The 13,411-nt window shown below is 29.8% G+C and overlaps 1 protein-coding gene across 4 annotated transcripts in view; it reads right to left on the bottom strand.

Annotated features, from left to right (window-relative positions):
* LOC111034825 (Down syndrome cell adhesion molecule-like protein Dscam2) overlaps positions 1–13,411 on the bottom strand; it is a 310,967-nt gene that overhangs the window by 149,085 nt on the left and 148,471 nt on the right. For all 4 annotated transcript variants that reach the window (XM_022316209.1, XM_022316211.1, XM_022316208.1 and 1 more), the window contains exon 5: positions 8,830–8,979. In XM_022316209.1, the coding sequence (XP_022171901.1) occupies positions 8,830–8,979 (150 nt within the window). The remainder of the gene's footprint in view (positions 1–8,829; positions 8,980–13,411) is intronic.

Raw genomic sequence — 13,411 nt, 5'->3', positions numbered from 1 at the left:
ACACACACACACACACACACACACACACACACACATACCAGCGCGCATATTATTATTATAAACGCATTTACGGAGCATTTAAACGGATTTTTTATTATATTCTTTTTTTTTCATTCGCATTATGACGAGTACACATACATTTACGACGCTCGTGAAATCGTCCGCACTCGCGTGTTAGTCGCCGCAATCCTGGTGTGATTTAATAATTATTATTGTCCTCACGCCGCCCGGAGTTCATTAAAAACAATATTTTTTCGGCAGCAGCATAATACCTATAGAGTTTTCTGCATACCGTTGCCGGGAATCGTCGATCCGAGGTAAGCGAAACCATTTCACTATCGTTATTGCTATCGCATTTGAATGACACATTTTTTAACCACTTTCCGGAATAAAAATAATAACGATAATAATATCGTGACTTAGTACGTTGTCAATAATAATATGATAAAACGCATTCGTCGTCGGCGGCTCAACGAGGGTTCGAATATTATAATATTATGCAAACCATCGTTTTTTTTTCCGCCGTTTACACATCAATAGTCATTATTAATCGTATTATACAGTACTATTATTATGCTATATTATAGTCACGGTCGAAACAGCAGCTGACAAAACGGTTGAGATCGAAGTCAGCGAATTTCCGTGCAATTCGTCAGTGTTAATTGAATGGTTTGAAACTGGCCGAGATTCTCCCGCTATGGAAAGTGACCATGATGTTAACTCCAATGAACACAGATGTAACCACGATACCCATATTTTCGTCAAACCATTACGTGTGGCTACGTGTGACATTTTTTTGTAACTCCACGAGTTTCAATTAATTCATTTTTTGTGCGTATTTAATAATATCATCATGGCTTAGCCTATAGTCTGGCATTTGGCTTTGGCTTAAATAATTATACGTATTATAATTTTTTTTTTCATATTTAGGTACGGTAGACCATTAAATGGGACTATTAATTTGAGGGTCTGATTTTATTTTTTTTTTTTTAGCAATAACTTACTACACTGTATTGGAATTATTCCAACTATATTTATACATATTGCACGGGGGAGGTCAACTGGAATCAAACTATATAGGTACAAAGCTACACAAAACCCTTTATGATGGTAGTACAATCAAAATTATTACAATGCATGTCACGTTGCTATCAAACGCATAATCTATTTTTATCTATTCCATGTTATATGGTCGTAACATACTATAGTAGCTGTTGACTTAAAATCAAATCTTAACATTTCTATTAAACCCTCAATGAATATATAACACAAAAAACCAGTGCAAATAATGATTCTACATCGAGGTGTAATTTATGTTTTTCAAATTTGTTCGATAACTTTATTATTGTTACCATGAATCTTTCTTCGTTGTTATGGATTTTGACTGGATCGATTAATGTCACATAAAATGTTTCTCATTTTTTTTTTATGTCTAAAACTCTAGACACATTTTTTATAGTAGAAAATGCAACGATTTTAAAATTAACAAGACAGTATATCTACTTGTACAGGAGTCAAGAGTAAAAAATGGCCAGTCATTGTTTTTACATAATATTTATTATTTTTTTTTTTTAGTGGGACTTAAAACATAAAATTATGTACAGGAACATGTATTCAAATTATGTATACAATATATAAATGGTATAATTTTCAAAACATTTTGACAAAATTCATCAAAATCACGAAAATTATGTGCAAATTATTTTGTAGTTAATAATTAATGACATTATGTTCAATTTGTATAGAGTTAATTCAATAATGTAATACAAAACTCCTCAAATTGTTTATACTAAAACCAAAAATCTAAAAAAAATGTTTTAAGAACATTTGACTGAAATTAGATTTTTACATGAAGAATAACGGTCTTGGTTATTTTGTTATGATTTATAAGTATTCACATAGACTTGAATTGTACCTATATTTGTATTATTTCACTACGTATACACAATTACGTTATTTAAAAATATAGATTAATTGTATATTATTGATTATTTATGAAATTAACATATTCACACCATTCTTCAGTAAGTTGGTATAATGCATACAATGATAATAACAAAATAATAAACTCATTTTTTTCAGAAAAAAAATAAAATTTAACCTATTTTGTTACTAAACTAAATTACAATAATATCAAATAACATACTTATTAACATAGGTTAAAGACTGTTATTCTTCGCTCAGAATCATTTTACGCATGTAATTATTTATCGTTGAATAAAAATTTAACACATCAATTTACAGGGACTTACTCAATAGCGAGATACTATAGGCTAGCCTCTTACTGTGAAGTAGAGTGGTTACTTATTTTTTTATTTTTGTTTTTAAATACAATTTAGTTTAATTTCGAATAAAGTTAGGTATGATTTATAGTTTTTTTAAATATAACTCAAAAAGTAAAAAAAAAAAATTACATAGAACATTAGGTATTTACTTGGACGGAATTTTTGTATAAGAATATATTACAGTGCTCAATGATTTTTTTTTATTAAAGTAAACATACATAACAAAAAGCATTGAAGTTGTTCACATAATTTGAATCCACAGTTATTTAGTTATAACTTATACGTATTCAACTTTAAACTAAGTGTGATGTACTGAACAAATATTTTATAGTGTACTACCCCCGTACTATACTTCACAACGCTCTTATAAACTTTGATTAATTTTAACCAATATTAACTACCTACTATAACTATCGCACAACCGATTTTAATTTGTAAACGTTCTTAAAAAAATATTATTATTCAGAATATTAAATAAAAATTCTGTTATAAAAAGTAAAAATAAAAAAATGATTTATGGTAAAAAAAATTTAAAAAAATTAATGTTTCGTAATGACATTAAATTATATAAGAACAGTATTTCCATAAACGTTTTAAAGACTTATCATTTTTTAAACGATGTTTGTGATAACCCCAACAATTTTGAAGCTGGTCTCTCCTTATTCCTGATCTTTCCATAATATTATATACATTTTTCACACCAATAAGGGTTTTCTTTCTAATTTCCTATTTATTACTACAACTGTATCGAAGAGACATGTTTTGATTTACTAGTATATATACATTGGGTGTGGGGTGCTACGGTATTTAGTTTTTTGTATAGGTTTAATAGGTTTTTATGTTGGTAGGATTGTAACACGTATTTGTGTATGTGTGGAAAGGATGTGTTGTTTAACACCCGGGAGGTCACCCATCTGTGAGCTAGCCGGTATATACACTTAGAAAGTTTCCACAGATTGAGAGTACGACCTCATCTCACCAGGTCACACTAAAAATATTATTGTATTTAAAAAGGTTAAGATATGAGTCCATAAAAGGTATTATCAAATAAAATTAATGCATAATATTTGTATATCGATATTATAGGTATATTCCGCCAAAAATTACTGCAGGTATTCCTTAATAGTAATTGAAATAAAACACACACACACACACACACACACACACACACACACACACACACACACACACACACACACACACACACACACGCATGTTTGTATGAGTACCTACTTATAATAATTGTTCGAACGCGGCTGATTTTCCCGCCGAATCAGCACATCGCCCAAAGGCTTTACAAGTCTCCGCGATCGGTGTGGAGTGTCCGCGACAGATCATCCCCCCTCTACACATCCGTGGCCGACGATGTCCACTCCAACCTTCGTCCGTCCGCTTGCGAAGTTTTGTCTTTTGCCAACGGCCGAACCTGGCGGGTCCAGTTCGCTCGCCTGTTCGCCACATTTGTTTTTTCTTGTGTCAACCGCGTGGTCAACCGACCTTATTTCGGGTCGTTCGTATAATTGTCCATTTTCTTTTACGTGGTGTACGCGACAATCGTCGTAAGTCCCGAGACAGTCGGGGCTTGACGTGTGCGTCCCATCCGTCATTTAGATCGAATATCGATGATCTATTTATTGTGACACTGCCATCATACTTTCTCCATACGTGCCACCACGGTCGCCTTACCAGTCCATACTACAGCGTGGCTTTGCCGAGTTGCAGACAGCAGTACAGGTCATACTTTTGTTCTCATTTATTGTTATTAATTATTGTATATATTTTATATTGTATGTATTCAGACAAATAAGTTGTGATTTAATTATTAAGAGTAATACGGGCCCGCACATTATTATTTATTATCATTTGTCATTGTTATATACGCTGTGTTGCGATTAATATATTATGTCTGGCGCACGGCGTCTGTTTATTGTATCATAATTTGTATTTTGTATTATTGATATTTTCACACCGTGAGGTACCTATATATTCCAACACTCCGCAAGTCGTGGCCGACAACCGCCGCCCTTGTAGGAGCGGTCTCGGCGCAACAATAATAATATATAAATAAATATTTGGAAAGCGTGATTTCTAAAACAACTTCAATATATTACAGTATTATTGGTACTTCGCACAGATCGGTATTGAACTGTATCAACACCTTGCTTCTACTATCGAAATCAAACAATAACTGTTCATAACAGCCTTTATGATCGAAGTGATTTTTTTGTTTGATTGTTGGCGATTGCTAATGATATAATAAATATATCTTAATTTTTTTTTATTTTCGAAGTAATTGAAGATATCTATTTTGCAGAATTAATGAACATTTTGACCTAACCTAACATAAACTAACATTTTATTTTAATTAAGTTCATGATTTTTAATCATTTTTTCAGTTTATAGGAAAAATGGCATAAATTCTGTTTTTTCCCGGGGGCTAGTCCTCCTCTACAGCTTATGGTTATATCCTCAAGGAACACCCTATATATTTTAATTTTATGTTCGATGTAAAGTTTGTAAGTAAAAAAAAAGTGTTCTTAATATTTTAAATCCACTGTCAGTAGACCATCCCTACGTTGATTTTGAGTGGATACACCTGTCGAATATTTCTCGATTGATATTGACATTTATAAATCATCAATCTTGATGTAATATAATGAAAAAAAATACTATCTATAAATAGTCAGTGATCGAAGTGTCATGTAAAAAATATATTTATATTTATGTTATACATTTTTCTGTAGTACTATTATTTGTACATTTCAAGAATAATATTTGTTGAATTGAAGCTTGTCAAACACCCTCAATAAAATTTAAAAAAACACCGATCAAACAAATTGTTTTTGAAACATTATCTTTAGTTGTTATATTTTCCCGTATGTAGTAAGACGTGGTATAAGTACTACTCAATCGTAAAACTATTAAGGTCTGCCTATGTTATTTTTTGAAAAGGATAAATGGAAAAATATATATTATTTACCAATAATGTAAACCTTAATCCAGGTTTTTTAATCCTTAATCGTTATACAGGTGATATTTTATTGTAATGTATTATTATTATTTTTTTATTGTATATACATGGAGATTTACCAAGCATGCCAATCTTTTTTTTTTCAATAATGCAGTTACACAAAATCAAATTTTTGGAATTTTTGAATATACTTTAAGAACATATTTTAAAATTCTTGAGATATTTTGTACTGCTTAAGGGGTGTGCGTCTGAGATACAAACTCCTGTGTTTCGATTGAAAACACATCTTTCAATTGTAAATTATAAAGTGGAAAATAAGTCGAAGTATCAAAATCAAAAATCGTACTATTTGTTTTTGAGCAATTTATTTTTGTGTTACAAGGATGAAGGTCCATGGTAATAACATTTTGAGATCTGGTGATTTGGAAATTTTAGCAATTAATAAAAATCTATCAATGTTAATTATTTGTAAAAATAACAAAAGTATAATAAATACTAGATAAAATTGTTCGTCTATTTTATATTTTTGTAAAACGATTTTTAGTGGAAACATTTAAAAAAATTAAGAAGAGTGAGTATATGTCATAAACAGCACACGGATGTAAGTGTGTCGAGTTCAAATGTATACCCATAGTGATGTGTTGTAATAATATAGTGTTGTATAATATAGTTTAATTTGTTTATGAAACTGTGGAGAGAAATATTATTTTCAAGTGGTTGCTTTGGTTTATTAATTGATTTCCGGTTGTTCAAACGTTTATAATTATCAAAGATTTATTATACGGATATTAGGAAGTTAATTTACGTAAACACATTTAATCAGTTTAATTAATTGATTAAAATATAAACTACATTTGTATTGTTTGATGTTTTAGGGAAACTTTAATTTTATTGCCAGCAGTAAAAACTTGATTCATGACAATGAGCTGTGCAAATATACTGCCACTTGGACCAGACGTCGCAAGGAACATTAAAATTAGCTCTTGTGTAATACCAATACAACATTCATTATTATGTGCACTGACTGTTAATTTCTCGACGGTTGTGTCGTAAACAAACTAAATTGGATTCCCTGAATGGTTTTTTTCCACCATTTTAATATTATTTTATAGACACCGAAAGCTTTTGGTGACTATACTGCGACTCGGGAAATGAGGAATTACAAATACGTGAACCGATTCAAAAGATAATATAATTATATTATTATTGTAAGTGGTCGTGAAAACTCTTAAATCATATTCCAGGCCCTGATATAAACACAGCCCGGAAGCAATACAGTACCTAGGTATAAAAACTTTCATGATGAGTATTATATAATAATAACGTCTTGGGTTTGTTGCGGCTTCAAAGCACTATTTGTTTATATTATAATTTTATTTTTTATTTTTAATCCATGTGATTCTCGAAACCCGAATCGTCACACTACTCACAATGTTTATACCAATACGTGAAAAACTCAGACAGATGTGTTGCGGTGGGTATACAGCAGACATCCGTCGTCGGCTAAACGAATAAAAAAAACGAGCACGGTAAAGGAATATACGTATTCATTTCATTTCAAAGCTTTGTCGGGAAAGCGTCTCGTCTCTACGGTGTTTTAAATGTTTGCCACTCCACTCGAAAATCAAAGAGATATTATCTCCGTTTTGTTTATGGTGTATATTATTGTTTATTTTTATTATTGTTATGAAATATTTCACACGTTTTAGCTTTGAATATTGCTGTCACTCTATTTTGACGGTAATAACTATGCGTTCTCGCTATAAAATAAAAAATTAATTGAATAAAAAATATTACCCCTACAGGTATTATTATTATTGTTACCATGATTATTGTTTTAGATGCGTACCTAGTGATTATTGAAACGTCTGTTGTATCCAACAAAGTTAGAAAAACGTCCGTATTGCATGAAATGCGCATTCCATCGTATATATATATATATATATATATATATACACATTAAAATCTCTCTTTCCGCATAAACAATTTTAACATTTTAAATTCCGACCGGAATGCAAAAATGTATATGCGAATAAAAAGCAAACGGCAAAGTTAAATCGACCAAATGCTGTCGACGTTGAAATCAAATCGCAATATTTGTGTATTATATTATATTACGATATATTTTAGACAATGCGCTATGTCGTGTTGTTCAAAAACCATCTTTCCAACAGGCACACCTTTATTATAATAATGTATACATTGAATTGAATATTATACTTCAACGATCGGACGAATAGAAATGGTATGAGTTTTAATCAAAATAACTGACATAAATCTGGAAATCGTTATAATATTTTAATAATAACTTTACCAACTTCCGCTTTTGATTAAATTTAAAACGGTGTCAGTCATCCGATATTCCATTGTATATATTAGGTGGCACAGTATGTATACTTCATTTTCATTTTGCATTTCTCTAGAGATTCTATAATATTATCATTATTCATTTAAGTACATACGATAATCTGAAATAAAATAGGAATTATACGGTGGACAGGTACATTAATATCAATTGTTGAATAAATAAAAGTTTAGTCGAAATTCTAGGTTTAATCTTCAAGCGTTTTATTAGCAATAATAATTTCCCAAAGATACTGCAAACAGCAGTCGAAGCGCGTGCCATAGTCGTATGTTCAAATTATTATATTCCGCCGTAATTATCCTGATTATTATTATAACACTGTCGAGATTATTCATTAAAGCTATTTCTGATCATTGTTACGACTTATATGAGTTATGACTGCTTCTCGGTCCACCAGCGTCACGATTCTCAAATGCTCATTCGTACCTACGTTTCTTTACGCCTTTGGTTTTGTTCATAATTTTGTACTTCTTTCACTGTCTCAGATTTCGTTGCCTATCGATTCAATCGTCAATTTCGTTCTTAAACGCCTTTAATTTGTCAAGTCGGCGACGCCAAGGTGGAAATTCTCACATGCCAATAACCGTCGGGTTGCAGGGAAACCGAACCGAGTTCCACCCAAACCTATATACATTATGTATACCGTTGAACGAGACAAATTGAATTGTGTGTTGGAGGTTACGAGCGAGTGTTGCACGTATATATTATAGGTGAAACTCCCGGGGGGAATATTTCGCTTCGAGTGGCTAATACGCGAAATAATTTACTTCCAGTCAACCGCCGTGAAAGTCACATTGGCGAAATAATAATAGTACAAAAAAAAAAAAAAAAAACTGGAAACGGAATGAAATAAAATAAAAAATGAAAAAAAAAAGAGGAAAACCACCGTGATACGCGTCCGGGAAACGTTTTTCGCGGTGGCGGCGGCGGCGACGTGCACGGCTGCGTGGATGTTTGTGAAATATTGCTTTTTGTTGTTGGCCGCAAATTAACGAGCGGATAAGGTTCGGTGGAAATTTTTTTCCTTAAAAACACGGCGCTCGCACCGTTAAAGGTTTTTCGCGTTTTACGAGCCATTACTTTGTTTTATATATATATATATATACATTTTTTTTTTTTTTTAGACATAAAACAACGTGTTCGAGAAAACCAACTTTGTTAAGACACGGCGCGTAAAAGGAAAACGGACAAAGAACGAATTCGCTTACCGAAATAAATTCTGCCAAACGTGCTGCTCTCCTGAGTGAATCCCGTCAGTTTGTTTACTATGCGGCACGTGTAGCTGTGCCTCAGATCGTTCTCGTCCACGTTCGCTATACGCAATTGGCCGGTTTTCGGTATCATGATAATTTTCGAATCTGAAATTTTAAAAATCACACAGTCGTTATGAATACAATCGTCGTTGTGATACAATAGTGTTGCATTTAACTACGTCCGTGGCACTCAACTGTATACCACAATATTTCCAAATTCTCATATCCGTCATGATATATTGTTAGGTATTAAATAATTTTTTTTTTATTAATTTTGATATGGGTATTTACTTTTTGGTTATTCAATCGGATGTACCAAAAAATTGTATACCCCAATCAATGAATACATACTATAATGGAAAACATTATGATATTAAGCTTTTAAATGTTAAGTATTATGTATAATTATGTTCGGATATTATCTACGTAGATGCTTGTTTCAATTACAATGAATTATAATCATTGGATTAATCAACATAGATTAAAATACATTTAAAATGTAAATAAATACTGAGCATTAATCGAGTTCTATGGGAAAAAACCTTGGTTTCTCGTTAATTATGTTTGAAAACAAAAAAATTGAAACTGAGAAAGGACCGAAGCAAAAAATTTAATAAATTAAAAAGTGAACTTTTTCGAACTAATTTACAATTTAAATGTAAATGAAAATTATATTTCATTTGTATAACTTAAACTTTTTTAAAGCAAATACTGGAGCAATACTTAATTTCTATAAGATGCGCAACTTTAATATTGCGTGATGCCCTCATCTATATGATAAGATACTAAGGACTCAAAGTTTGATTTGTTTATTTCATAATGCAACACTTTAATTTTAATATTAAATCGACGATACCTTATAGGTACATATTTATAATATATGTTTTTTTTTATAGTTTCATAAACAATTAAAAATGGGTTAGCCATACAAAAATAAACGATTATATATAGTAATTATTATCCTGAAACAAAATAATATTTCATATTTCTGATGAGTGTTATAGATAGGTACCTAACCTACACAATAGTAGTACCTACCTTACTACCTTAACGATTGAACTATTATAAATTTACATTTATTTTGGGAACAAAGAGTTGAATTTGATATTGCATATTTAAAAGTACGAACCACAGTGGTAGAAAGACCCTCGTGGAATACTGCAATTTGTTCATAATATGTAACCTTTAGTAGGTACACCATTTGTGTGATCAATTTACCACATTTGTAGTGTTATGATACTGAAGTTATAAATAAATTAAGGAATGTGGGCTGGTATTACTGGACGTATCTTTTGAACACCCCGTAACAAAATTTGAATTGTTTTACTTCAATTCGTTTGTACGCCATTTCTATGAAATAGTATGCTAGGTCTCACCCTTTAATTTTTAAGACTATACATTTTTACCCTCGGGTGAACCGATGTAACGTCTTGCCGGACCATCCACTAACAACTTTGAAATTTCTTTCCTCCATTGTACTTGATTTGTATGAATTTGAGTGATAGACAAGACAATGTCTGGAGTGACGTCTCACCAGCCCAGGAGCCAGAGGATCTTTAACTTGATGATAATCTCAGTGACTATCATGGTTTTACAAATGTGGGAAATGTCCATACAAATACATATAAGTGTACATACATTTAATTTGGTACATTCGAAAAATATTTTCAATACTCAATGTGGATTGATTTTAAGTACGTAATTTTAGCCACAGGTAAAGTATTTTTTCTTTTCATTGCTGTATTTTTATACACACGCTGTCCATTGTTCATTTATTATCTTTTTAGTATAATTTGTGTAATGACTGAATTTAGATGACTAAAAAATATATATTATATATATTACACACAATTTGGTTTTACTGAATCGGAAATATTATACAAGCTAATAACAATACACCCACTCATCGACATGTAACAGGCTTATTATTATAATATTAAATAATTGTATATATGTGTATATTTGTATATTTGCATTTCGAATTTACCTTAAATATTATAAATATTTAGTATATATTTAAAATGTAGAAAATTAGTTCTCCTGAATTTACTTTATATGAATCTCTGAGACACCCGATTTAATTGTCATTAAAAGTATAATTATTCAAAGTGTTTAACTAATTAATAATAATAACGATATGAGTTATTATTTATTTTAATATTATTTATACAAATATTTTTACATCTATAAATTATGGTAAAATTAAAAAATAATATAGTGGCATAAATAATTTGTTTTATGCACAACGTTTACAAAATGTACCTATAATATTATTATAGCATGTAAACATAAACGTTGTTTTTTCTTTTAAAATTTCTTTCCAAAAAAAAAAAATAAATAAATTTCTTCACATTTTATTTTACAGGTTTCAGTTGAAATTTAATAAATAATACCTTTTTTATAAAAATGTTAGGTTCGGGAAGAATATAATAGGCTCCTTTTTAATTCTTTATTAAATAAAATAACCCATTAACGACATTTATAGAGTTTAAAATCTAACAGCTAATGGAAAAACAGAAAAATATATTACAGACTACAAACACATAATAATATTTAGTGTATTTCTAGAAATGTAAACATCTTTTATTTCTTTGAACTGTGAAAATGTCAAAAAAATATTAATCAGGTTTGTATTTAATTTTATCAAGCTAATGTTTTTGTTGTAATGAAAACAAAATAATTTCACGTATAATTGAATATCGACTAAATGTTAAATATTTTACTTGTAAAGTCGGTTGGTTTTATTTACTCAATTAGCTAGACCAACAATGATATCGAACAATTAATATTATATTCAGAAGATTTAAAACGCAAATCAATTATATATCTATTTAAACCGTTAAATAATATGGCTTTATGATCATTAATCAGTAAATTAGCAGTGAAAAAATTTAATTATGTTATCATGCTATTTCAAATTAAATTTGAATGAAAGATAGTTCACCACAATAATTCTAAAAATTGAAAATGTTTGCAAACAAGGAAAAAATACCTCGAATTTTTCTCTCGATGTCGATTAATATATTATTATGTGACTATTCATGTAGGCATTAAAAATATTGATCATTATTTCGGTATTTTGTATTTTATCTATACTATTATTTTGATGTATTTTAACTACATTCTAAATTAGTATTTATTATAATGTATTAAATTGAATTGTTTAAAAGACAGGGTAGAAAAATATTCATTTATAAAATTGCATTATAGATTTTGACGGATATAATGATTTGTTTCCCATGTAGATAACCTTTATCCAGCACGATTTCCACTTAAATGAAAAAACCTAATACAAGGATTTTCCAATTTTTGTCGGATCAAAGTTCAATATGTATATATACATACTATTTTCGTTAAATTGAGCATAATACGTAATCGAACTGGAAAACATTTAAAACTTCAACAAAAATTATCCATGCAAATAGTATATAGACAATGTACAACCTTCAACATTTTTTTCGCCATGTGTTTATTCTTTAATAACCATTGAAAATAATTTGATTAGTGACAATATTACTTTTTAAATAGTATAATATAATCATGTTGTTTGAAACTCAATGCACTGATACTTATTGAAGTGTTTTTTTGCTGATGCATTTATTCTAAAGCAAATTAATAACGTGAGTGAAAGTTCTGAAATATATCATTCTCACCACCTCATTTCATATGGGAAATCAGTAGTTTTTGGTACTTAGTGTCCTCCAGTATACCATTTGTATGGATATTTGTATTTGGATTTGAATGAAGAATTTTACCATTCGTATACCACTAGTTAATAATTATGTTATGGAATAAGTCAACATTAAAATCTAAAATTTGCAATATCATATTTTTTTATAGTTGTATATGAATCTATACAATAAGTTACCATAATACCTATATTCGAAACTATCACGTTTAGCAGTGTCATTCCCAGGATTTTTCAATGGTCTATGGGGGGAGGAGATTGTGGATCAGGGTTGGGATATCACAACACATACAATTTTTCAAAAATATATGCTATAGTATTATTTTAAATACCTCTAAATATGTGCTAAAAATATGCAAGAGTAAAAACCACAAAATATGAAAATATTGGAATTTTAAAACAAAATATAACCAAAACACGTTCATCCGAAAACACAAAATTATATTAGGTGTGAGTACACTGATAGAGTAGTCGACCGTATTAATATAGTATGTACTCAATGCTTTCAACACTCGTCTGATGACAATCACAGACGTCAATGACAAAAAAGGAGCACACCAAAATTAGAAGAAAAAACATAAGTTTAAAACCAAAACCAAATAGGTAGGTACCTAGCCCGAAATAATATGTCAGTGTTCCAGTATAGTCGGTCTATTTTACTTGATCTATAATTACTTTTAAAATTAGACAATAATGAAAAACACGTTCATTAAAATGTTATTTCATAAAGTATGACCAATTTCGAAAATAATATATTTGATACTTACATTACATATTATGTATCATATATAATACACTAATTATAAGTGTATATATTTTTTTTTAACACGAAATACAAAAATACTCAAT

The sequence above is a fragment of the Myzus persicae genome, unplaced genomic scaffold, assembly GCF_001856785.1.
Source record: "Myzus persicae strain clone G006 unplaced genomic scaffold, MPER_G0061.0, whole genome shotgun sequence".
In the NCBI taxonomy this organism is placed as follows: domain Eukaryota; kingdom Metazoa; phylum Arthropoda; class Insecta; order Hemiptera; family Aphididae; genus Myzus; species Myzus persicae.
The sequence above is the reverse complement of the archived record's forward strand: the minus strand, read 5'-3'. Positions and strand labels throughout refer to the sequence as shown.